The sequence below is a fragment of the Macaca fascicularis genome, chromosome 12 (genome assembly GCF_037993035.2).
Source record: "Macaca fascicularis isolate 582-1 chromosome 12, T2T-MFA8v1.1".
Classification (NCBI taxonomy): Eukaryota; Metazoa; Chordata; class Mammalia; order Primates; family Cercopithecidae; genus Macaca; species Macaca fascicularis.
In genome coordinates this window covers 114,261,851-114,286,914 of record NC_088386.1, presented here as the reverse complement: position 1 = coordinate 114,286,914, position 25,064 = coordinate 114,261,851, and the positions used below count along the sequence as shown (strand labels likewise).

At 49.5% G+C, this 25,064-nt stretch overlaps 1 protein-coding gene, 1 long non-coding RNA gene and 1 pseudogene across 10 annotated transcripts in view; 1 reads left to right on the top strand and 2 right to left on the bottom strand.

The window, feature by feature from the left end:
• The window catches only part of LOC135966620 (uncharacterized), a 47,214-nt gene extending 36,061 nt beyond the window's left edge, over positions 1–11,153 (top strand). Inside the window, exons 1-4 of one of the 7 annotated variants that reach the window (XR_012421487.1) lie at positions 1,978–2,025; positions 2,958–3,020; positions 4,146–4,246; positions 4,373–4,509. This is a non-coding gene — a long non-coding RNA (uncharacterized lncRNA). Of the gene's footprint in view, positions 1–1,977; positions 2,026–2,273; positions 2,510–2,957; positions 3,021–3,275; positions 3,571–3,852; positions 4,247–4,372; positions 4,521–9,578 lie in introns of those variants that run through there. The other 6 variants (XR_012421489.1, XR_012421488.1, XR_012421484.1 and 3 more) reach the window with 6 other exon arrangements.
• Positions 1,913–16,976, bottom strand: CATIP (ciliogenesis associated TTC17 interacting protein). 3 transcript variants are annotated; one of them, XM_045367705.3, is made up of 10 exons: positions 16,860–16,976; positions 16,661–16,753; positions 16,108–16,308; positions 15,750–15,805; positions 12,913–12,999; positions 9,273–9,440; positions 6,479–6,603; positions 4,073–4,149; positions 3,662–3,750; positions 1,913–3,456 (listed from the first exon to the last, which is right to left on the bottom strand). In XM_045367705.3, exons 3-10 carry the CDS (start codon positions 16,289–16,291, stop codon positions 3,214–3,216), a joined length of 1,029 nt encoding a protein of 342 aa, XP_045223640.1. In that variant the 5' UTR covers positions 16,292–16,308; positions 16,661–16,753; positions 16,860–16,976; the 3' UTR covers positions 1,913–3,213. The 3 variants fall into 3 exon arrangements, 2 of the variants coding, with proteins under 2 accessions (XP_045223640.1, XP_005574337.1); XM_005574280.5 differs by having other exon boundaries at positions 16,924–16,976; XR_012421482.1 differs by having other exon boundaries at positions 3,078–3,456; positions 6,479–7,619; positions 16,924–16,976.
• Positions 16,977–19,557: 2,581 nt separating this feature from the next.
• On the bottom strand, positions 19,558–22,379 carry LOC102127273 (large ribosomal subunit protein eL19-like; annotated as a pseudogene).
• Positions 22,380–25,064: the final 2,685 nt, after the last annotated feature.

Sequence of the window (25,064 nt, the reverse complement as noted above, 5' to 3'; positions counted from 1 at the left end):
AGTGTTGGAATTACAGGCATGAGCCACTGTGGCCGGCTGAGAAATGTACGTCAGTATTATGGAGCAAGAGGACAGAGTCATGGTGGTTCTGGGAATAAATACTAAGATTTTAAAATAAACCAGTTTTGAAATAGACGTCACAGAGGAGACAGGGAAGTGGCTCAACTCCTCCTCCCTATTGCAGGCGCCTGATATAAGAGCTTAGTAAAAGATGAACTTGGGTATGTTGCAAGCTGCTGCCTTGGCTTCCTCCAAGCGCTGCAGGGTTTCTGGGACTAAAGGGAGCTCTGTGGATCTTTCTGGGAATGTTCTGGGTGCATGGGGTTGGATCAGCCTGTTTCAGTTCTCCACAGATGAAGAGAACTTGCCAGGGCCTGGGCGACCCTCTGTGATCCAGCCCTGCCCATCTTGCAGTTACTGCATGCTTTTCTCCTGTCCTGTCATGCTCCAGCCTCAATGGTCTGTTCCCAACATGCCATGCTCACAGCCTTTGTACTTGCTGTTCCTTCTGCCTAGATGGCTTGTCCCTCAGCCCTTCACAAGTCTGATTCCTTATCATTTAGGTCCCAGCTCAACTGAGACCCTAGAGAGGCCTTCCCTGAAGTCCCCACCCTCAACTCTCCATCATTGCAGAAAGTTCTATTGGGTACCACTGCTCTTGACCACAGACATGCGTTACATTTTCCTACTTCTGTCCTTTGCTCATGTTATTTGCTTTGCCTGGAATGCTTTACCTGACATTAATAGAAATCCAACTCATGTAGAATTTGGCAATATGTTAAAAGTCTTAAAATTAGTTCAGCAATGCCACTTGTCAGAATGTATCCTTAAGGAAATAACTGTTGATATATGCAAAGATTTAGCTACAAGGATGTTCAGCGCAACACTGTTTATAATAGCAAAAATAGAGGCTGTGTGCAGTGGCTCATGCCTGTAACCTCAACACATTGGGAGGCTGAGGGAGGTGGATTGCTTGAGCCCAGCAGTTTGAGAGCAGCCTGGGCAACACAGGGAGACTGGTCTCTGAAAAAAAAAAGAAAAAAGAGGCCAGGTGCGGGCTCACGCCTGTAATCCCAGGACTCTGGGAGGCCGAGGCGGGGGGATCACGAGGTCAGGAGATAGAGACCATCCTGGCTAACACAGTGAAACCCTGTCTCTACTAAAAAAATACAAAATATTAGCCACGCGTAGTGCCGGGCGCCTGTAGTCCCAGCTACTTGGGAGGCTGAGGAAGGAGAATGGCGTGAACTTGGTAGGCAGAGCTTTCAGTGAGGTGAGATCGGGCCACTGCACTCCAGCCTGGGCGACAAAGCGAGACTCCGTCTCAAAAAAAAAAAAAAAAAAAAAAGAAAGAAAGGAAAAAGAAATTGAGGCTGAATGCAGTGGCTCATGCCTGTAATCCCAGAACTTTGGGGGACCAAGGTGGAACGGTCAGTTGAGGCCAGGAGTTTGAGACCAGCCTGAACAACATAGTGAGACCCTCATCTCTTAAAAAAAAGAAAAAAAAAATTTAGCCCAGTGTGGTGGTGCAAGCCTGCTGTCCCAGCCTCTCAGGCTGAGGTGGAAGGATCACTTGAGCTCAGGAAGTCAAGGCTGCAGTGAGCAGTGATTGTGCCACAGCACTTCAGTCTGGGTGACAGAGCAAGACCCAGTCAAAAATAAATAAATAAAGTCCCCTGAAGTTATAAAGACCAGATCAAACAGTCTAGAAAAGGGCTTGACAGAGTGAGCACTCAACAAACATCAGCTGCTTTTATGCATAGGAGAGTAGAGGGGATTTTTGCCGAAACTTTGAGCAGCTGCTTCTAGGTAGAGAGATTAAAATGATTTCGTTTTCTTCTTTTGGTTTATCTCCCTTTCCCAAGTTTTATCTTATGAACATGTATTTCTTTTGAAATAAGGGAGAGAGACAATAAGAAATATATTTTTTTTAATCTTCAAGGCTCAACTCAAGTGATGATCCTCCATGAAGCCTTTTCTCCGTGATTCTCGGGTCCTCCCCCGCCCCGGATCCCACCCAGCCTTGTAGGTGTCTGGTCATACTGTCCACTAGAGAGCAAAGCGTCTCTGGGGTCTGCACCAGCATGTCTGATGAACGAACAGGGGAGGGAGCCTGTACCCCCACCACTTCCTCAGGGGAGCTTGCCTAAAGTTTGCTACTGAGCATCCGGACAGAAGCCACTGGCCAGCACTGACGTTCCACGATGAGCCCAGAGGATGTGACGATCATCTGCCCATTATTTTTACTCTCGGACCCCCCACCTCCGGAGTTTGGGGGTTCCTGTGTGTCAGTGGGAACCAGGAGGAGCTGAGCATGAGTGCTAGCTGCGTTTGCGAGATTTCAGGGGTTTTGAGCTAAGCCAGCGGTGCTCTGCGTCGGCCCTCCTCCCTCCCCAGTCCTCGCCACTTGTTCTTTTTCTTTGGGCGGTGGGTTGGGCAATTATGCTCTGCGGCGACCGCGACTGTAAGATCTGAGTGCCAAGGCGCCCCGCCCCTCCGTGCTAACCTAGTAAGAGTGTGGGCTTTTGCTTTTTCTTTCTTTCTTTCTTTCTTTCTTTCTTTCTTTTTTTTTTTTGAGACGGAGTCTCGCTCTGTCGCCCAGGCTGGAGTGCAATGGTGCGATCTCGGCTCACTGCAACCTCCGCCTCCCGGGTTCGAGCGATCCTCCTGCCTCAGCCTCCTAAGTAGCTGGGATTACAGGCGCGCGCCACCACGCCCGACTATTTTTTGTATTTTTAGTAAAGATGGGGTTTCACCATGTTGCCCAGGCTGGTCTCGATACCCCGACCTGGTGATCTGCCCGCCTCGGCCTCGCAAAGTGCTGGGAATACATGTTTAAGCCACCGCGCCTGGCCGAGTGTGGACTTTCAAGTCCAACGTTCAGGTTCAAATTCTGCCTCCCCACCTGCCAACTCCAAAAGTTAAACTTTCGTGTGCCTCTGTGTTCTTATCTGCAGAATGGAGATAACGAAGAAAACAGCATCTAGGAGGAAAGGCTGAAATCCGCTCGAGGTACAACGGTAATGGTTCCTATTTGTAGCCCGAGACATGAGACGCTAGCCAGGGAAGCTGTCGGCTGGCGCTGCAGAGCCGCGGGAGGGCCCCGTTTATTCCCCCAAAACCACAGCCCGGAAAGCGCCCCCGCCCCGGCGCGTCCCGCCCGCGTCCCAGCCCGACTCCTGGTTTCCTGCCCTGTCCCGGCTTGGGCCCAGCCTAGCCCGCCCCCGAGCGGGCGTCTCCCTCCGGCTCCAGGGAGCGGAAAGGGTTGGGCCGGTGGGAGGAGCCCAAGGCCGGTGACGACGGACGTCGCGGGTCGAAGGGGCCGAAGAACTCGGCGGCGAAGGTGACCACGTCCTCCGGCTGGCGCAGCAGCAGGAAGAGCAGGAAGTCGGAGATGAGCGCGTGGGCTTCGGGGTGCTGCCGCAGATAGCTGGCGTGGCCGAGCCGGAGCTCCTCCTGGCGGGGGACAGAGCCCGAGCCTCAGCCGGACGGGATCCCCGCGCCCCAGGAGCCCCCACCCACTCGCTCCAAGGAGAGCTAAGGGGCACTGGAGACTTCTAGCCCCTATGGGTGTGCATTTCAGTCAGGGGCAGAGAGATCAGTAATGAATTTAAGGCCCATGGGGGAATGGGAACCCCAGGCTGGTGGAGCCTCCCCTCACCTTACGGTCCAGGAACTTAGAATAGAGCTCCATATCCTCCTCCCACACGGGGGGCTTCTTCTCAAACACTGGGCGTGGCTCAATCTCATCTGGGTGGGGAACAAAGAAGGCTGGGCGTCCCCACCCTAGAACCTTCCCTGGATACACAGCGGGATCCCGAGAACACCCAAACAGAAGGCTCAGGTGAAACCCCAGGATTCTGCACACATGGGCAGAGTTGCAGGAAGGGACTCCCAGTAAGAAAGATCCTTCTCTTACTGCTTGGGGTCAGGGGCTGGAGGGCAGATGTTCTCCAGCTGATTCCAGGCTCCTGTCCCGCACACTCGGTCGAGCCCCCTGCATCCTGGAAGGCCCAGGTTTCCCCACTCCCCTTCACTCTCCCTGGATGCCCAAGGCCTGGGCTTCACTCACCCACTTCCCTCAAGATGGGCATCTTGGTGATGATGCAGCATCCTGGGGAGCCCACCTGTATTCTTTTGGCCAGGTGCCTGGAGTGCAACACAACATGTGAGAGTGAGAATTTTCCCAGGCAGCCTGCTATGGACTGAATTGTTGTTCTAACCCCCAGTGTGGTGGTATTTGGAGGTAGGGCCTTTGGGGAGGTCATTACGTTACATGCAGTCATAAGGGTGGGGCCCTAATCAGATAGGATTGGTCCTCTTACAAGAAAAGGAAGAGATGCCAGAGAGCTTTCTCTTCACTCATGCACAGAAGAAAGGCCATGTGAAGACACATTGAGAAGGCAGCCATCTGCAAGCTAGGAAGACAGCCCTCACCAGAAACCAACCCTGATGGCACCATGATCTTGGACTTCCAGCCTTCCTGCAAATACATTTCTCTTGAAGCCACCCAGCCTGAGGTATTTTGTTACAGCAGCCTAAGCTGACTCATACATGACAGTGCCCCTTGAGAGACCTGTCTTGGGCCTCTTTACTTCTGCCTCCCTCTCTTGTGTTTTGAGTTCCTGGATGGTGGTCATTTCTGGATCTCCACATAACACACAGGACTTGGCAAGTATTAGGCTCCCCGTTTTAAAAAAAAAAAACAAAAGGATCTTTAGAGGTACAGCACTAGTAAATCATGGAGCCTCTTGGCCAGGCACGATGGCTCATGCCTGTAATCCTAGCACTTTGGGAGGCTGAGATGGGTGGATCACTTGAGGTCAGGAGTTTGAGACCATCCTGGCCAACATAGTGAAATGCCGTCTGTACTAAAAATACAAAAAACCGGGCAGACATGGCAGGCTTCTCTAATCCCAGCTATTTCGGTGGCTGAGGCATAAGAATCACTTGAACCTGGGAGGTGGAGGTTGTAGTGAACCAAGATTGCATCACTGTACTCCAGTCTGGGCAACAGAGCAAGACTGTCTCAAAAAGAGAAAGAGGCCTGTCACAGTGGCTCATGCTTGTTGCAGTGGCTCATGCCTGTAATCCCAGCACTTTAGGAGGCCAAGATGAGTGGATCACTTGAGGTCAGGTGTTCGAGACCAGCCTGGCCAACATGGTGAAACTGGTTTCTACTAAAAATACAAAAATTAACCAGGCGTGGTGGCAGGCACCTGTAGTCCCAGCTACTTGGGAGGCTGAAGCAAGGGGATCACTTGAACCCGGAAGGCAGAGGTTGCAGTTAGCTAAGATCATGCCATGGCATTCCAGTCTAGGCAACAGAGAGAGACTCCATCAAGAAACAGAGAGGGAGAGAGGAAGGAAGGAAGGAAGGAGGGAAGGAGAAAGGGAAGGAAGGAGGGAGGGAGGAAGGGAGGGAAGGAGGAGAGGAAAGAAGGAAGGAAGGAGGGAGGGAGGAAGGGAGGGAAGGAAGGAAGGAAGGAGACAGAGAGAGAAAGAAAAAAGAAAAATTACGAAATCTCCTGCTATGTGGCATTCAAAATAGAAAGGTTGGCCTGGAGCTGTGGTGCATACCTGTAGTCCCAGCTACTAGGAAGGCTGAAGCAGGGGGATTGCTTGAGCCCAGGAGTTGGAGGCTGCAGTGGGCTATGAGCGCACCAAAACCAAAAACATACTAAGTTATGAGATAAAGCCAACAATGTTTTGATTACCTTTTCCCCAGTGTAGCGATCATGTCAATACCTATTCGGAAATTTTAAGAAATAAACTCAGCTGGACTCTATCTCAAAAAGAAACAAAAAACCTCTTTCTTCCACCTAAATTTTCTTTGCTGTCCCCTAGGCTGGAGTGCAGTGGCATGATCTCGGCTCACTGCAAGCTCTGACTCCTGGGTTCACGCCATTCTCCTGCCTCAGCCTCCCAAGTAGCTGGGACTACAGGTGCCCGCCACCACACCTGGCTAATTTTTTGTATTTTTAGTAGAGACGGGGTTTCACCATGTTAGCCAGGATGGTCTCAATCTCCTGACCTTGTGATCCGCCCGCCTTGGCCTCCCAAAGTGCTGGGATTACAGGCGTGAGCCACCACTCCCGGCCCTGAATTTTCTTATGATTTGGAGCCAGTGCTTTGCTGGAGACTGCATGGCAGCCTGCCGCAGGCAACTCTTCCAGCACAGTGATTTCATCAGGTGTGCAGTCATTCAAACCTTGGTGGTTTTCAATATTACCCCTTACACAGTGGTGGCTTCACTAGTTACACCTCAGGCCTGTGGTGTGCAGTGAGGTTTGGGAGGCACTGTGAGGGTTAAGAGGACAAGCAAATAAATGAAGAAAGAATGAATGATATGGATAAAGTGGAGGGACACTCCTATCTCAATGCCAGCTCTTCCTGGTGCTATCCCCAGAAGCAGCTGGTCTCCTTGAGCACCTACAAGCTCAGCACCACCCCTCTGGGCCCACCATCAGCAGCTCACCCATCGGAGAGCAGGTAGTACTGGCAGGACATGGGGATGCCCTCCTCTGAGTGGACAGTCTGCTCCACGATGAAGACTTCGGCTTGCTGATGGTCTACCTGGATGGTCTGGAAGCCCAGGTCTTGCTGGCAACAGCCAAAATTGGGGGGTGGGAGGTAAGGTGGATGCCCACCAAGGGCTCCCCATCATCTCAGCATTTTCTGTATCTCATAACAACCTCCCAACATTTGAGGTTGCATCTCCAAACCTCCAAGCTCAGTTGGCGACCCCTCATAGGGAGCTAGCTCCAGGTTGCCCCTGCCCTGACCCTTTCCATGTCATCTCGCTGACCAAGTGCTTCTAGTTGGCAAATTCTGTTACGCGGATGAGAAGCAATATGGGGAGGGGTGTGGGAGTGGAGAGGGAGGATGAGCTACTAGGGCCAGTGGGTGGAGGTAAAGTGAGGCTCAGAGGTGTGAGACCAGACAGATTTGTGGCCACCTCAGACTTGTGCTGTTGCTGGCAGGCTGTCCCTGTTGTAATTAAAACTTAAACCCCTGTTATAGCTGCGGCTATGGAGAGAAAAGTGCTAATGTTAAACACATGTTTCAAAGAACACGGAGGGGAATGGATTGTGCTTGTTCGTGTCAAATGCATTGCTGCTTGGGGTGTTTTGATAGACAAGCCTGGAATGTAATTTACAAAGATGGTCAAAGAAACACAAATCAGCTCCCAAAGTGTCTCACTGGAAATTGTGTGTTCAGTGACACGGCTCTAAAATCACCTATTGCAGCAAGTCCTAGGCATGCGATCATGAAATTTTAGTTAAAAACAAAAAATAAAACAGAAACGGAACACCCTCTGGGGTTAAGAAATAATAAAGGGGCCGGGCGCGGTAGCTCACGCCCGTAATCTCAGCACTTTGGGAGGCCGAGGCGGGCGGATCATGAGGTCAGGAGATCAAGACCATCCTGGCAAACACGGTGAAACCCCGTCTCTACTAAAAATACATAAAATTAGCCAGGTGTAGTGGCAGGTGCCTGTAGTCCCAGCTACTCGGGAGGCTGAGGCAGGAGAATGGTGTGAACCCAGGAGGCGGAGCTTGCAGTGAGCGGAGATTGTGCCACTGCACTCCAGCCTGGGCGACAAAGCGAGACTCCGTCTGAAAAAAAAAAAAAAGAAATAATAAAGGAAGGGCTGGGCGCAGTGGCTCACGCCTGTAATCCCAGCACTCTGGGAGGCTGAGGCAGGCGGATCACCAGGTCAGGAGTTCAAGACCAGCCTGGCCAACATGGTGAAACCCCATCTCTACTAAAAATACAAAAATTAGCCGGGCATGGTGGCACATGTCTGTATTCCCAGCTACTTGGGAGACTGAGGCAGGAAAATAGCTTGAAGTCAGGAGGCGGAGGTTGCAGTGAGCCAAGACTGCATCACTGCGCTCCAGCCTGGCAACAGAGCAAGACTCCGTCTCAAACAAACAAGCAAACAAATGAAATAATAAAGGAATATTTCAGTAAAGTTGGACAGTTATACTTCCTAAAGTTAAAAAATGATTTATAGGCCGGGCGCGGTGGCTCAAGCCTGTAATCCCAGCACTTTGGGAGGCCGAGACGGGCGGATCACGAGGTCAGGAGATCGAGACCATCCTGGCTAACATGGTGAAACGCCGTCTCTACTAAAACATACAAAAAACTATCCGGGCGAGGTGGCGGGCGCCTGTAGTCCCAGCTACGCGGGAGGCTGAGCCAGGAGAATGGTGTGAACCTGGGAGGCGGAGCTTGCAGTGAGCTGAGATCCAGCCACTGCACTCTAGCCTGGGTGACAAAGCAAGACTCCGTCTCAAAAAAAAAAAAAAAAAAAAAAAAAAAGATTTATTTTTATTTATTGATTTTTTTGAGACAGAGTCTCCCTCTGTTGCCCAGGCTGGAGTGCAGTTGTGCCATCTCGGCTCACTGCAACCTTTGCCTCCTGGGTTCAAGTGATGATTCTTCTGCCTCAGCCTCCCGAGTAGCTGGGATTATAGGCGCCCACCACCATGCCCAGCTAATTTTTGTATTTTTAGGAGAGACAGGGTTTCACCATGTTGGCCAGGCTGATCTTGACCTCCTAACTTCAAGTGATCTGCCCACCTTTGCCTCCCAAAGTGCTGGGATTACAGGCATGAGTCACTGTGCCTGGCAAAAATGATGTGTTTTTTTGTTTGTTTGTTTTTTGTTTTTTGTTTTTATTTTTGAGATGGAGTCTTGCTCTGTCGCCCGGGCTGGAGTGCAGTGGCCAAATCTCAGCTCACTGCAAGCTCCGCCTCCCAGGTTTACGCCATTCTCCTGCCTCAGCCTCCCGAGTAGCTGGGACTACAGGTGCCCGCCACCTCGCCCGGCTAGTTTTCTGTATTTTTTAGTAGAGACGGGGTTTCACCGTGTTAGCCAGGATGGTCTCGATCTCCTGACCTTGTGATCCGCCTGTCTCGGCCTCCCAAAGTGCTGGGATTACAGGCTTGAGCCACCGCGCCCGGCCAAAAAAATGATGTATTTTTAAAATCAGCCCTGCGCTGTATTTATTTTTCCTGGACTGACTTCTGTGCAGAAGGGTTGCTTCTCTGAACTGTTCCCACCTCTCAGTCGCTCTCAATTCATCTGCCCCACACTCCCAGACAAACATGCTTTCCTGCCCTTGAAAGCCCCATTCCCACCTGTGCTGTTTTCTCCCCACCTGCCTCCATTTTCTACTCCACAGCTGTTCCCGATCTCAGTGCTTTTCATGCCCTTTCTAGTTTGCTCCCAAGCCAAGTCCCCTGCCCAGGGAGACCCCTCACATAGGTCAAATAGCAGAGTTTGCCCTCAGTGTCCAAGGCCAGGAAGCGGGCGTTGCTGGGCACCATCCGCCGCCAGGCCATCACCCTGAGCAGCACCAGGTTGGCAGCCTCTGAGACGAAGCCCTTGATTGAGCTCCACGGGAAAGAAGTCACTCCAGTCTTCACTTCCTGTTCAGAACAGATCTGGGTCAGGGACCTGGAACCAGGAAGGGGCAGGGGACAAAGGGTGGGCAAGCCGGGTGTTGGGCATATGTTTTTTGTTTGTTTGTTTTGTTTTTAGACAGAGTTTTGCTTTTTGTCACCTAGGCTGGAGTACAATGGCATGGTCTCAGCTCACTGTAACCTCCGCCTCCTGGGTTCATACGATCTTCTGCCTCAGCCTCTCAACTAGCTGGGATTACAGGCCACCATGCCTGACTAATTTTTGTAATTTTAGTAGAGACTGGGTTTCACCATGTTGGCCAGGCTGGTCTCGATACTCCTGACCTGAGGTGATCCACCCGCTTTGGCCTCCGAAAGTGCTGGGATTACAGGCATGAGCCACTGTGCCTGGCCTTTTTTTTTTTTTTTTTGAGACAGGGACTTGCTCTGTTGCCCAGACTGGAGTGAAGTGGTGCAATCTCGGCTCACTGCAACCTCCAGCTCCTGGGTTCAAGCGATTTTCCTGTCAGCCTCCTGAGTAGCTGGGATAACAGGCACATGACACTACACCTGGCTAATTTTTGTGTTTTTATGAGAGATGGGACTTCACCATATTGGCCATGCTGGTCTCCACCTCCTGACCTCAAGTGATCCGCCCGCCTCAGCCTCCCAAAGTGCTGAAATTACAGGCGTGAGTCACTGCACGCCTGGCTTTCAGCTGGGCATATGGTTTTTAATGAATCCTCAGTCCGGACTCGTTGTGGGAAGTCAGGGACCCCGAACGGAGGGACCAGCTGAAGCCACGGCAGAAGAACATAAATTGTGAAGATTTCATGGACATCTTTAGTTCCCCAAATTAATACTTTTATAATTTCTTACACCTGTCTTTACTGCAATCTCTGGACATAAATTGTGAAGATTTCATGGACACTTATCACTTCCCCAATCAATACCCTTGTGATTTCCTATGCCTGTCTTTACTTTAATCTCTTAATCCTGTCATCTTCTTAAGCTGAGGAGGATGTATGTCGCCTCAGGACCCTGTGATGATTGCGTTAACTGCACAAATTGTTTGTAGAGCATGTGTGCTTGAATAATATGAAATGTGGGCACCTTGAAAAAAGAACAAGATAACAGCAATGTTCAGGGAACAAGGGAGATAACCTTAAACTCTGACTGCTGGTGAGCCGGGCGGAACAGAGCCATATTTCTCATCTTTCAAAAGCAAATAGGAGAAATATCGCTGAATTCTTTTTCTCAGCAAGGAACATCCCTGAGAAAGAGAACGTGCCCCTGAGGGTAGGCCCCTAAAATGGCCGCTTTGGGGGCAGCTGTCTTTTACGGTCGAAGACAAAGGGATGAAATAAGCCCCGGTCTCCTGCAGCGCTCCTAGGCTTATTAGGATGAGGAAATTCCGATCTAATAAATTTTGGTCAGACCAATTGTCTACTCTCAAACCCTGTCTCCTAAGATGTTATCAATGACAATGTGTGCCTGTAACTTAATTAGCAATTTTAATTTCACCCCGTCCTGTGGTCCTGTGATTTCACCCTGCCTCCATTTGCTTTGTGATATTTTATTACCTTGTGAAGCATGTGATCTCTGTGACCCACACCCTATTGGTAAATTCCTCCCCTTTTGAAAATTACTAATAAAAACTTGCTGGCTTTATGGCTCAGGGAGCATCACGGAACCTGCCTACATGTGATGTCTCCCCCAGACACCCAGCTTTAAAATTTCTCTCTTTTGTACTCTTTCCCTTTCTCAGACCAGCCAATGCGTAGGGAAATAGAAAAGAACCCACGTTGAATATGGGGGGTGGGGTTTCCCCTGATACAGATTCCTGGTTTCATCTAATCTAGTCCCTTCTCAGGGTTCTGAAGAGGACATTGTGAAAGAAAAATAAATCTTGGGCTGGGCGCGGTGGCTCAAGCCTGTAATCCCAGCACTTTGGGAGGCTGAGACGGGCGGATCACAAGGTCAGGAGATCGAGACCATACTGGCTAACACGGTGAAACCCCGTCTCTACTAAAAAATACAAAAAACTAGCCGGGCGAGGTGGCGGGCGCCTGTGGTCCCAGCTACTCCAGAGGCTGAGGCAGGAGAATGGCGTAAACCGGGGAGGCGGAGCTTGTAGTGAGCTGAGATCTGGCCACTGCACTCCAGCCTGGGCGAGAGCCAGACTCAGTCTCAAAAAAAAAAAAGAAAAAAAAAAAAAAAGAAAAATAAATCTTGGGACCCCAAATCACTGAGCCAAAGGGAAGTCAAGCTGGGAACTGCTTCAGGCCAAGCTGCCTCCCATTTTATTCCTAAATAAGGTAGCTACTAAGAGAAAAAAAGAGCTACATACCTCCCTCACTATTTGCCCACAAGGAAATTGCTTGTGGACAAAGGACAGACAGAACTCAAAGTCATCCCTCTGCTCACGTGGGTAAGTGCATATCTGATGGCTTTCTCTGCTCTATTGTTTCACTAAGCCAGACTAAAGCATAAGTGACTACTTTTCTACCCCCATCACATGTAAATTGTGTATTCAGTGAAAGGCTAATCAGAAACTTAAAAGCATGTCTCTTATCTACCTATGACTTGGAAGCCCTCTCCCTGCCTTGAGTTGTCCTGCCTTTCCCAACAAACCAATGTACATTTTTTTTTTTTTTTTGAGATGGAGTCTTGCTCTGTCACCCAGGCTGGAGTGCAGTGGCATGATCTCGGCTCACTGCAAGCTCCGCCTCCCAGGTTCACGCGATTCTCCTGCCTCAGCCTCCCAAGTAGCTGGGACTACAGGCACCCGCCACCACGCCTGGCTAATTTTTTGTATTTTTAGTAGAGACGGGGTTTCACCATGTTAGCCAGGATGGTCTCGATCTCCTGACTTCATGATCTGCCCACCTTGGCCTCCCGAAGTGCTGGGATTACAGGCGTGAACCACTGCACCCGGCAAACCAATGTACATCTTACACGTGTTGATTGATGTTTCATGTCTCCTTAAAATGTATAAAACCAAGCTGTGGGCTGGGCGTGGTGGCTCGCGCCTGTAATCCCAGCACTTTGGGAGGCCGAGGCGGGCGGATCACCTGAGGTCGGGAGTTTGAGACCAGCCTGGCCAACATGGAAAACCTCCCTCTCTACTAAAAATACAAAATTAGCCAGGCGTGGTGGCGCATACCTGTAATCCCAGCTACTTGGGAGGCTGAGGCAGGAGAATCACTTGAACCCGGTAGGTGGAGGTTGCAGTGAGCCGAGATGGCACCAGTGCACTCCAGCCTGGGCAACAAGAGTGAAACTCTGTTTCAAAAACAAACAAACAAACAAACAAACAAACATAAAAACAAGCTGTGCCCCAACCACTTTGGGCACATGTTCTCCGGACCTCCTGAGGCTGTGTCATGGATGCATCCTTAACCTTGGCAAAACAAAGTCTCTAAATTGATTGGGACCTGTCTCAGATATTCTGGGTTCACAGTGTGGAGTGCAACTCCCATCTGCCTCTCATCCTTACCTCACCCTCCTTGATGCTTCTGGTCACAGCCAGCTGATCATCTTGCTTCAGCAAACTCGTCTTCCGTTCCATGGGGAGGATGAGGAACTGAGGGCCAGAGCATGCCAGGGAGGATCAGGGACTCCCTGGGTTCCCCAGAGGTCACCTGACCCTTCTCCATTAATGAGAAAACTGAGGTTTAAAGATTGTGACTTAAAAAAACAGCAACTGGGTCAGGCGCGGTGGTTCACGCCTGTAATCCCAACACTGTGGGAGGCCAAAGCGGGCAGATCATGAGGTCAGGAGATCAAGACCATCCTGGCTAACATGGTGAAACCCCGTGTCTACTAAAAATACAAAAATTAAACTGGGCGTGGTGGCACATGCCTGTAATCCCAGGTACTCGGGAGGCTGAGGCAGGAGAATGGCATGAACCCGGGAGGCAGAAGTTGCAGTGAGTCATGATCACGCCACTACACTCCAGCCTGGGCAACAGAGCGAGACTCCATCTCAAAAACAAAACAAAACAAAACAAAAACAAGCAGCAGAGCCGGGTGTTGTGGCTCATACCTGTAATCCCAGCACTTTGGGAAACCCAGGTGGGCAGATCACTTGAGGTCAGGAGTTCAAGACCAGCCTGGCCAACATGGCAAAACCCTATCTCTATTAAAAATACAAAAATTACCCAGGCATGGTGGTGCACATCTGTAATTCCCAGCTACTTGGGAGGCTGAGGCAGGAGAATTGCTTGAACCCGGAAGGTGAAGGTTGCAGTGAGCTGAGATTGCACCACTGCACTCCAGCCTGGGTGATAAGAGCAAGACTCTGTCTCAATAATAATAATAATAATAATAATAATAATAATAATAAATTACAAAATAAAAAACAGCTGCAACAAAACCCAAAAAATACCTTTCATACGCAGTGGAGCTGAAGAATAGCAGTCATGTTATGATGAATATAAAGTTCAAAACAATGCACTTCAGAACACTGGTTTTAAAGGATGGGGGTGGGCCAGGCGCAGGGACAGCAGGTTGCCACTGGTAAGTTCTCCTGATACCCAAACTCTGAACCCAGCCCACACCAGTCCTCCTCCAGCCTGAGAGCCCAGTGCCTCCCTGAAGGCCTGGTGGGCTGGCCTTTCCCAGAGCCTAGCCTTCCCTGGGGGCCTGTTGCACCTGGCCTCCAAGTCCCCCAGCTTTGTGCCCCTCACACCCAGCCCCTGCCACTTACTTAACTTGTGGAATGTGAACATGACCTGTTTATACACTGGAAACTACTCGAGTCTAAAAACGTTCCCACAGAAACCATCCCCATCTTTTTTTTGAGTCAGAGTTTCACTTTTGTTGCCCAGGCTGGAGTGCAGTGGTGCGATCCCGCCTTACTGCAACCTTCACCTCCTGGGTTCAAGCAATTCTCCTGTCTCGGCCTCCCAAGTAGCTGGGATTACAGGTGCCCACCACCATGCCCGGATAATTTTTTTTTTTGCCTTTTTAGTAGAGGTGGGGTTTCACCATCTTGGCCAAGCTGGTCTTGAACTCCTGACCTCGTGATCCACCCGCCTCGGCCTCCCAAAGTGTTGAGATTACAGGCATGAGCCACTGTGCCTGGCTAATTTTGTATTTTTGGTAGAGACAGGGTTTCTCCATGTTGGTAAGGCTGGTCTTGAACTCCCGACCTCCTGTGATCTGCCCGCCTCAGCTTCCCAAAGTGCTGGGATTACAGGCATGAGCCATTGCGCCCAACCTCCATCTTTTTGTTGTTGTTGTTGTTCTGTCACCCAGGCTGGAGTACAGTGGTGCACACACTGCTTGCTGCAACCTCGACCTCCTGGGCTCCACTGAACCTTCCACCTCAGTCTCCCAAGTAGCTGAGACTACAGACACACATCACCACAACCAGCTACTTTTTGTATTTTTTTTTTTTTTTTTTTTTTGCGACGGAGACTCGCTCTGTCGCTAGGCTGGAGTGCAGCCTAATGATCTCGGCTCACTGCAACCTCTGCCTCCCAGGTTCAAGCAATTCTCCTGCCTCAGCCTCCTGAGTAGCTGGGACTACAGGCGCGTGCCACCACGCCTGGCTAATTTTTTTTTGTACTTTAGTAGAGACAGGGTTTCACCATGTTGGCCAGGATGGTCATGATCTCGTGTTCCGCCTGCCTCCGCCTCCCATAGTGGTGGGATTACAGGCATGAGCCACCATGCCCAGCCGCTACTTTTTGTATAATTTGTACAAAAATTGTAAACATTTTTGGTGGGTGTTGCCATGTTGCCTGGGCTAAAACTCCTGGGCTCAAGGGATCCTCCCACCTTGGCCTCTCGAAGTGCTGGGATTATAGGCTTGAGCCATTGTGCCTGGCCCACCCTCGTTGTTTTTTTATTTTTTTTCTTGAGATGGAGTCTTGCTCTGTCACCCAGGCTGGAGTGCAGTGGCGCGATCTCAGCTCATGGCAACCTCCGCCTCCTGGGTTCAAGCAATTCTCCTGCCTCAGCCTTCTGAGTAGCTGGGACTACAGGCGCGTGCCACCACGCCTGGCTAATTTTTGTAGAGATGGGGTTTCACTATGTTGGCCAGGCTGGTCTCGAACTCCTCACCTCAGGGTGATCTGTCCACCTCTGCCTCCCAGAGTGCTGGGATTACAGGCATGAGCCACTGTGCCCAGCCCACCCCCGTCTTTTAAAATCGGTGTTCTGAAGTGCATTGCTTTTGAGCTTTATATTGCATCATAACACGACTGCTATTCTTCAGCTTCACTGTGTATGAAATAGGTTTTTTGGTTTGTTGTTGCTGCTGTTTTTTAAGTCAAAATCTCTCTTCTCTCCCCTGGATTGGGTCAAGGCTGGGGCCCTGGGAAGTACCTTGATGAAGTCTTGGCTGTGCTGTTCCATGAGCTCCAGCTTCTCTGAGAGATAGCCTGGGGTGCAGGGACACAGGCATTGACGTCACAGGAGATGTGGGTCAGAGGCCGAAGGAAGGGAAGGTGGTGGCCCAGGCTGGAGGACCAGGTGTAATATGGTCCCAGAAAAACTACAGGATGGGTAAGAGGTGCCCTCATCCCGAGTCCATGAGGAACTCACTGGTCCCTCCCCAACCCTGTGCCTTGTCCTGGTCCAAGGCAAAGCCAAGGGCTTGGTCCTGAAAAAAGATTCTAGGAATGGTGGAGGGCAGGGGTGGAGGAAGGGGAGGGTGACAGGCAGCAGGCGGCAGGAACGCTACCCAGGAGGGAATTTCCACAGAGCATTTTATCCAAGAAGCCTCTGCTGAAGGCATGCACGAAAAGGCAGGATGTCAGCACGCCGAGTTTTTCCTGGTATTTCCCTCTCTGCACCTCAATGGTCAGCTCTCCCTGAGGCTCTCCGGTGTCTGAGACCATGGCCAGCGTCTCAGAGAAGAACAGCATCTGTAGCTCCTCCTCATCTGGGGTGAGGGGCCCGTGGGAACAGATAAAGCCCCTGCTCCTGGGCCCCAATCCAATCCTCTGACCCCATGACCACCAGTGTCCCCACAGTCCCCAGCTGCCTCCTCATCCCACAGCCTTCCTCACTGGCATGGACAGGTGAAGACTTCTGCCCCAAGTCCCCATGTCCCCGGGGGACCTTCCCTTGAAGAATGTCAGCAAACAGGCCTCAGGCCTTTTCTGAGTCCCAGGAGAATCGAGGAAGAAAGAGAGAGACAGAGAGAGAGAGCGAGCGCCTGGACCTTCTCTCTCCCCTCCTCTCCAGACTTGCACCCCTCCCGCAACCCCAACCCCAACACTGTCTGAGCTCACGGAGGGAGCTGAGGAAGTCGATGGCTTCAGCGTTGGCCTCTGGGAGTGGCAGACACTCCACACCCGAGGGCTGGTGGTCCTTGGCTCTGGAGCCTACAGAGGGAGGAGAGGCTAAGATGGCAGACCCTGGGGAGAAGGGCAGGGGCAGGGTACCTCAGTCCCAGCCCCAGCACCCAAGAACAGAATCCTCTAAGACTACCCGGAGGGTGGATTGGGAGAAAGAAGAGGATCCCCGCCTCCAGCTCCAGCAGTCCTCTTCCCACCTGTGGAGTAAACTTTGGAGGACATGCTGTGGGCCTCTACCGGGTCTGTGTCCAGCTGTCTCCATGGCAACCAGAGCTGGCTAGTGCCTCTTAAAGGGCCATCAACCCACTTTACTACACCTAGACCTTGGAGGGAACTGACGTTGCAGGTTTGAGGCTCAGCACAAGCTTGAGGTGTTGTCCAGCAGAGGGAGCATTTGATATATTTTTGTTTTTGTTTTTGAGACGCAATCTCGCTCCGTCACCCAGGCTGGAGTGCAGTGGTGCAATCTCAGCTCACTGCAACCTCTGCCTCCCGGGTTCAAGCAATTCTTTTTGAGGCCTCAGCCTCCCGAGTAGCTAGAACTACAGGCGCGTGCCACCACACCCAGCTAATTTTTATACTTTTAGTAGAGACGGGGTTTCACCATATTGGCCAGGCTGGTCTTGAATTCCTGAGCTTGTGATCTGACTGCCTCAGCCTCCCAGAGTGCTGAGACTACAGGTGTGAGCCACCGTGCCCGGCCCACATTTGATATTCTTAAGAGGCAGAGTGAAGAAATGAATCATTAGAATGACCTTAGAAGAGGCCAGGCGAAGTGGCTCATGCCTGCAATCCCAGCACTTTAGGAGTCCCAGGCGAGTGGATCACTTGAGGCCAGGAGTTTGACATCCAGCCTGGGCAACATGGTGAAACCCATCTCTACTAAAAATACAAAAATTACCAGGGAGTGGTGGCACATGCCTGTAATCTGTCTCAAAAAAAAAAAAAAATGACCTTAGAAGATATGAGACAGAGCCTCACATGCACACAATCCAATTAGATGCTACGTGAATATCTCTGCAAGTTACAGTTCTAGTACATGTAACAATAATGATAACAACAATGACAATCATAGCAAACTCTTCCACTGGACTTGCTCCTGGTGAGGCACTTTTTTTTTTTTTTTTTTTTTTTTTTAAAAGACAGAGTCTTGCTCTGTCACCAGCCTGGAGTGCAGTGGCACCACCTTGACTCACTGCGATCTCTGCCTCCTGAGTTCAAGTGATTCTCCTGCCTCAGCCTCCTGAGTATCTGGAACTACAGGAGTGTGCCACCAAGCCCGGCTAATTTTTGTATTTTTATTTTTATTATTCTTATTTATTTGTTTGTTTGTTTTTATTTTATTTTTGAGATGGAGTCTCACTCTGTCACCTAGGCTAGAATGCAGTGGCATGATCTCAGCTGCAAACTCTTCCTGCCAGGTTCAAGTGATTCTCTTGCCTCAGTCTCCCAAGTAACTGGGACTATAGGCACCCGCTACCACACCTAGCTAATTTTTGTATTTTTAGTAGAGACAGGGTTTCACCATGTTGGCCAGCCTGGTCTTGAACTCCTGACCTCAAGTGATCCACCTGTAGGGTCTAGCTCTACAGGGCTTAGCGGGTGTTCTCCCCGTGTGTGGAGATGAGAGATTGTAATAAATAAAGACACACGACAAAGAGATAAAGAGAAAACGGCTGGGCCTGGGGGACCACTACCATCAAGACTTGGAGACCGGTAGTGGCCTCGAATGGCTGGGCACGCTGATATTTATTGCATAGAAGACAAGGGGGCAGGGTAAGAAGTGTGACTCTTCTAAGTGATTGACAAGGTGAAGCAAGTCACGTGATCACAGGACAGGGTGCACTTCCCTCTTAGGTAGCCGAAGCAGAGAGAGAGAATACATCAGCATTTTCTTCTATGCACTTATAAGAAAGATCAGGCTGGGAGCGGTGGCTCACGCCTGTAATCCCATCACTTTGGGAGGCCGAGGCGGGTGGATCACAAGATCAGGAGATCGAGACCATCCTGGCTAACACGGTGAAACTCCGTCACTACTAAAAATACAAAAAAAATTAGCTGGGCCTGGTGGCCGGCGCCTGTAGTCCGCTACTTGGGAGGCTGAGGCAGAAGAACGGCATGAACCTGGGAGGCGGAGCTTGCAGTGAGCCGCGATCGCACCACTGCACTCCAGCCTGGGCCACAGAGCAAGACTCCGTCTCAAAAAAAAAAAAAAAAAAGAAAGATCAAAGACTTTAAGACTTTCACTGTTACTTCTACTGTTATCTACTACAAACTTCAAAGAGGAACCAGGAGTACGGGAGGAACATGAAAGTGGACAAGCACCACAGGGAGGGGTTTAGGCCTCTGGATGACTGCAGGCAGGCCTGGATCATATCCAGCCTCCCACAAGAAGCTGGTGGAGCAGAGTGTTCCCTGACTCCTCCAGGGAAAGGAGACTCCCTTTTGCGGTCAGATAAGTAATGGGCGTCTTCCCAGACACTGGCATTACCACATGACCAAGGAGCCCTCAAGCGGACCTTATGTGGGCGTGACAGAGGGCTCACCTCTTGCCTTCTAGGTCACTTCTCACAATGTCCCTTCAGCACCTGACCCTATACCTGCCGGTTATTCCTAGGTTTTATTAGTAATGCAACAAAGAGTAATATTAAAAGCTAATGATTAATAATGTTTATAATAATGATTGATAATTATCCATGATCATCTCTATATCTAATTTGTATTCTGACTATTCTTATTCTAACTATTTTCTTTTTTTTTTTTTCTTTTCTTTTTTTTTTTTTTTTTGAGACGGAGTCTCGCTGTGTCTCCCAGGCTGGAGTGCAGTGGCTGATCTTGGCTCACTGCAAGCTCCGCCTCCCGGGTTCACGCCATTCTCCCGCCTCAGCCTCCCAAGTAGCTGAGACTACAGGCGCCCGCCACCACGCCCGGCTAGTTTTTTGTATTTTTAGTAGAGACGGGGTTTCACCATGTTAGCCAGGATAGTCTCGATCTCCTGACCTCGTGATCCACCCGCCTCGGCCTCCCATAGTGCTGGGATTACAGGCTTGAGCCACCGCGCCCGGCCACTATTTTCTTTATTATACTGAAAGAGTCTGTGCCTTGAGTCTCTTGCCTCAGCACCTGGGTAATCCTCCACCCACAATTCCTTGGTCTTAGACCTGCGGGCCTCAGCCTGGTCAGCCAGGAGCTTCTTGCAGGCCTTGTCTGCCTTCAGCTTGTGGATGTGTTCCAGGAGAATCCGCCTTCAGCTTGTGAATGTGTTTGAACACATTCCCCTTCACCTTCAGGTACAGGCTGTGATACATGTGGCGACCAATCTTCTTAGATTCACGGTATCTTCTGAGTAGCCAGCAGAATCCTCATTCTCCTTATCCACGTGACCTCTGGCATTTGGACGTTGGTTGTGCCCTCCCGCTTACCTATGCCCGTGTGCCTGCCCTTCCGGCCGGCCAAGGTGTTTTTCCGACATGGAGCCCGGGAACGGCCCATCACAGGCTTGCGGATGATCAGCCCATCTTTGATTAGCTTTTGGATCTGCTGATGGGAGCTGGCATTGGCGATCTCACTGGTCTCATTGGGGTCCAACCAGACCTTCTTCTTGCCACAGCGGAGGACACTAGAAGCGAACCTCTTCTAAAGCCTGAGCGTACTTATGGCTGTGGCTGCAGCAGCGAAAGGAAACAGCTGTGTTCTTTCGGGTTCTTAAAATGTTCAAAATTGGCATATTAGAGTGCTTAAAAGATATGTCTGCAGATTCGAGTTTAAATTAGGTCACTGAATAATTGATTTAGAATTTTAGCCGGGCGCGGTGGCTCACGCCTGTAATCCCAGCACTTTGGGAGGCCGAGGCGGGCGGATCACAAGGTCAGGAGATCGAGACCACGGTGAAACCCCGTCTCTACTAAAAATACAAAAAAAAATGAGCCGGGCGCAGTGGCGGGCGCCTGTAGTCCCAGCTACTTGGGAGGCTGGGGCAGGAGAATGGCGTGAACCCAGGAGGCGGAGCTTGCAGTGAGCCAGGATCGCGCCACTGCACTCCAGCTTGGGCGACAGAGCAAGACTCCGTCTCAAAAAAAAAAAAAAAAAAAAAAAAAGAATTCTAAAGTTTCTTATTGAGATTGCAAGTAGAACCAGAACATTAAAAAAATAATGAAATAAAGCCAGGTGCGGTGGTTCACGCCTGTAATCCCAGCACTTTGGGAGGCCGAGGCGGGCAGATCACAGGGCCAGGAGATCGAGACCATCCTGGGTAACATGGTGAAACCCTGTCTCTACTAAAAATACAAAAAATTAGCCAGACGTGGTGGCGGGCGCCTGTAGTCTCAGCTACTGGAGAGGCTGAGGCAGGAGAATGGCATGAACCCGGGAGGTGGAGCTTGCACTGAGGCGAAATTGAGCCACTGCACTCCAGCCTCGGTGACAGAGTGAGACTCCATCTCAAAAAAAAAAAAAAAAAAGAAATTAAGATTTACTGTATTTATATGTTTACTTTTATTAGTTTGCAGTAAGGGTATTAAGGAGGCTGGTTTATCAATCAATCGCTTTAAAAAAAGAAATAGAATATATTGGATGAACAACTGCAGTATAAGCTGCCTAAAGCAGTTTTAATTTTGAAAAGAAGACCAACCAATTATTAATTAAAGCCCCCTTGGCTGGGTGCAGGGGCTTACACCTGTAATCCCAGCACTTTGGGAGGCCGAGGTGGGTGGATCATTTGAAGCCAGGAGTTGAAGACCAGCCTGGGCAACATAGTCAGACCCTGTTTCTAAAAAATGTTAACATTCACTAGGTTTATGATGAGAATTATATGACTGGTAAGTTGAACTTAAAAGTTTTAAAAATACTTATGTTTTAAAATTTATATTTTTTCTATTCAACATAGTATTGGAAGTTCTGTCCAGAGCAATCAGTCAAGAGAAAGAAAAAAAGGGCATTCAAATAAGAAGAGAGGAAGTCAAACTATCCCTGTTTGAAGATGACGTGATCTTATATCTAGAAAACCCCATCATCTCAGCCCAAAAGCTTCTTAAGCTGATTAGCAACTTCAGCAAAGTCTCAGGATACAAAATCAATGTGCAAAAATTGCTAGCATTCCTATATATCAACAACAGGCAAGCAGAGAGCCAATTCATGAACGAACTCCCATTCACTATTGCCACAAAAAGAATAAACCACCTAGGAATAGAGCTAACAAGGGAAGTGAAAGATCTCTGCAGGGAGAACTACAAACCGGTGTGCAGAGAACTCAGAGATGACATAAACAAATGGAAAAACATTCCATGCTCATGGATAGGAAGAATCAATATCGTAAAATGGCCATGCTAGTCAAAGCAATTTATAGATTCAATGCTATCCCCGTTAAACTACAATTGTCACTCTTCATAGAACTAGAAAAAACTATGTTAAAATTCATACAGAATGAAAAAAGAGCCCAAATAACTAAGGCAATCCCAAGCAAAAAGAATAAAGCTGCATGCATCACGCTACCTGACTTCAAATTACACTACAGGGCCACAGTAACCAAACAGCATGGTACCGGTAAAAGAACAGACACATAACTTTCTAACAGGTCTGGAAGCTCTGCGTTTATCTTGGGACCTCAAGAGCAGAGGATCACCCAATTCACAGGTGTTAGAGGATGCAAACCCATGGCTGGGCTCGGCTTTAAAAGTCTTATCTGAAATTCCTTGTGAAACAGAGTTTCATTAAAGCCAATCCAAAAGTCCTATGTAAGTAAAAATAACCATTCTTGCTGCACTTTATGCAGATAATCAGGCCAAGTATAAGATTATAGGATATAATAAATTCCTCTTCAAAGGTTTTAGCCTGTAAATTGTTAAGTACAATGAGTTCTGAGATCCTCTTCAAAGAACCAATGTATCATTATGTTCAGCTCTACTGTTCTTTGTTCTTCATTTTAAAGTTTCTCATTCTTTACATCTCCTTGCCCCTAGTTATAGTAAACAACCCCCTCCTAGCCTCTATCACCTGCTATGACCTTAGTCACCCTTGGCCACCTGCTCTGGTTTTAGTCATCCTGAGTCACCTGTTCTGTAACCATCCTTCCTGCCAAACTACCTATCCTGCCACTCCGGCTCATACCCCTACTCTCTTTAAAATAGCCAATCGGAATTAGCTTAGACTGTGTGGTCCAACCCTAGCCAATAGGGGAAAGACACAGCAGTAGGGACTAGCTGTGTTAGGATAAGAACCCCTTCCCCTCCCTTGTTCAGGTCTGCTCTTGCCATTGCTCCATCTGTGAGACACACCCTTCTATAGAAGTAAAATTGCTTTGCTGAGAACATTAAATTTATGTGCCAGTGCTGTTTCTTTTTTTGTTATTCGTTTTTGAGATGGAGTCTTGCTCTGTTGCCCAGGCTGGAGTGCAGTGGTGTGATCTCAGCTCAGTGCAAACTCCGCCTCCCTGGTTCACTCCATTCTCCTGCCTCAGCCTCCCGAGTAGCTGGGACTACAGGTGCCCGCCACCACACCTGGCTAATTTTTTGTGTTTTTAGTAGAAATGGGGTTTCACCGTGTTAGCCAGGATGGCCTTGATCTCCTGACCTCGTGATCCACCCACCTTGGCCTCCCAAATTGCTGGGATTACAGGTGTGAGCCACCGAGCCCGGCCTTGAGTGCTCTTTCTTTTGCAGCACTGAAAATTTATTTCTAACAGGACTAAAGTTTATTTGTAATTAGTGCTTGCCAAAAATGAGGACGGAAGAGAAAAATTTTGATCCAAAGCTTATCATATGTTTGTCATTAAATCCTAGTTTCATTCATTGTTTTTAAGCTTTTTGCCTACATTTTAGAATCACCCTGCTTATTCCTGTGAATCATGAGGTGATCTTCCACAGCTTGGGGAAAAAAAAAAAAGGGGGATGGGTAAGGTAAAAAGGTGAATCAATATGCTAGCTCTGGGCAATTATCTTTCAGATTTTGCCAGGTAAAGAAAGTGAGTAAGGTGCTCATAACCTGGAGGTTTCTGTTTTTTTGTTTTTTGTTTTTGTTTTTTTTTTTTGAGACGGAGTCTTGCTTTGTCACCCAGGCTGGAGTGCAGTGGCGTGATCTCCACTCACTGCAAGCTCCGCTTCCCGGGTTCACACCATTCTCCTGCCTCAGCCTCCCGTGTAGCTGGGACTACAGGTGCCCGCCACCACGCCCGGCTCATTTTTTTAAAATGTATTTTTAGTAGAGACGGGGTTTCACCGTGTTAGCCAGGATGGTCTCGATCTCCTGACCTCGTGATCCGCCCGTCTCGGCCTCCCAAAGTGCTGGGATTACAGGCGTGAGCCACCGCGCCCGGTCAACCTGGAGGTTTCTTTGCTTGGGAAAATAAAGCCAAGGAACTTCATAGACCCTCAAAGGGGAATTGCATATCTTGGCAAGTAAAATTTCTTTTTTTGAGACAGAGTTTTGCTCTTGTTGCCCAGGCTGGAGGACAATGGAACAATCTTGGCTCACTGCAACCTCTGCCTCCCCGGGTTCAAGCAATTCTCCTGCCTCAGCCTTCTGAATAGCTGGGATTACAGGCCTACGCCACCATACCTCATTAAGTTTTTGTATTTTTGGTAGAGACGGAGTTTCTCCATGTTGGTCAGGCTAGTCTTGAACTCCCAACCTTAGGTGATCTGCTTGCCTTGGCCTCCCGAAGTGCTGGGATTACGAGCCTGAGCCACCACGCCCAGCTGGCAAGTAAAATTTTAGATGGAAATTATCTGCCACACCACACTTGTGGGAATTGCTGTCTTCACTCTACTATTTATAATAATGTTATACACAGTAGCACCTTCTCACTAAAATATTGAACAGTTTGCATTGCTGTTGTATTTTGCTTAATTATTATCCTTATAACCGGGATAACAGTTACTGACAAAAAGGAAGCATATAAGTTTTACTATCACAAAGTCAGCTAGGATTTTTTGGGGGGAGGGGAGCGGAGAAGGAGTCTCGCTCTGTCACCCAGGCTGGAGTGCAATGGCGCAATCTTGGCTCACTACAAGCTCCGCCTTCTGGGTTCAGGCCATTCTCCCGCCTCAGCCTCCGAGTAGCTGGGGCCACAGGCGCCTGCCACCGCACCCGGCTAATTTTTTGTATTTGTTTAGTAGAGACGGGGTTTAACCGTGTTAGCCAGGATGGTCTCCATCTCCTGACCTCGTGATCTGCCCGCCTCGGCCTCCCAAAGTGCTGGGATTACAGAGGTGATTACAGCCTGCATATTGAAAAGGCTATGGTGGGAGGGGTTGCTTTTTCCGCAGGTTTCGTGAACGACATGCCTGGTCAATCCAATCCCCTGAGCCCTATGCAAATCAGACATCACCTCCTCCAGCCTCTG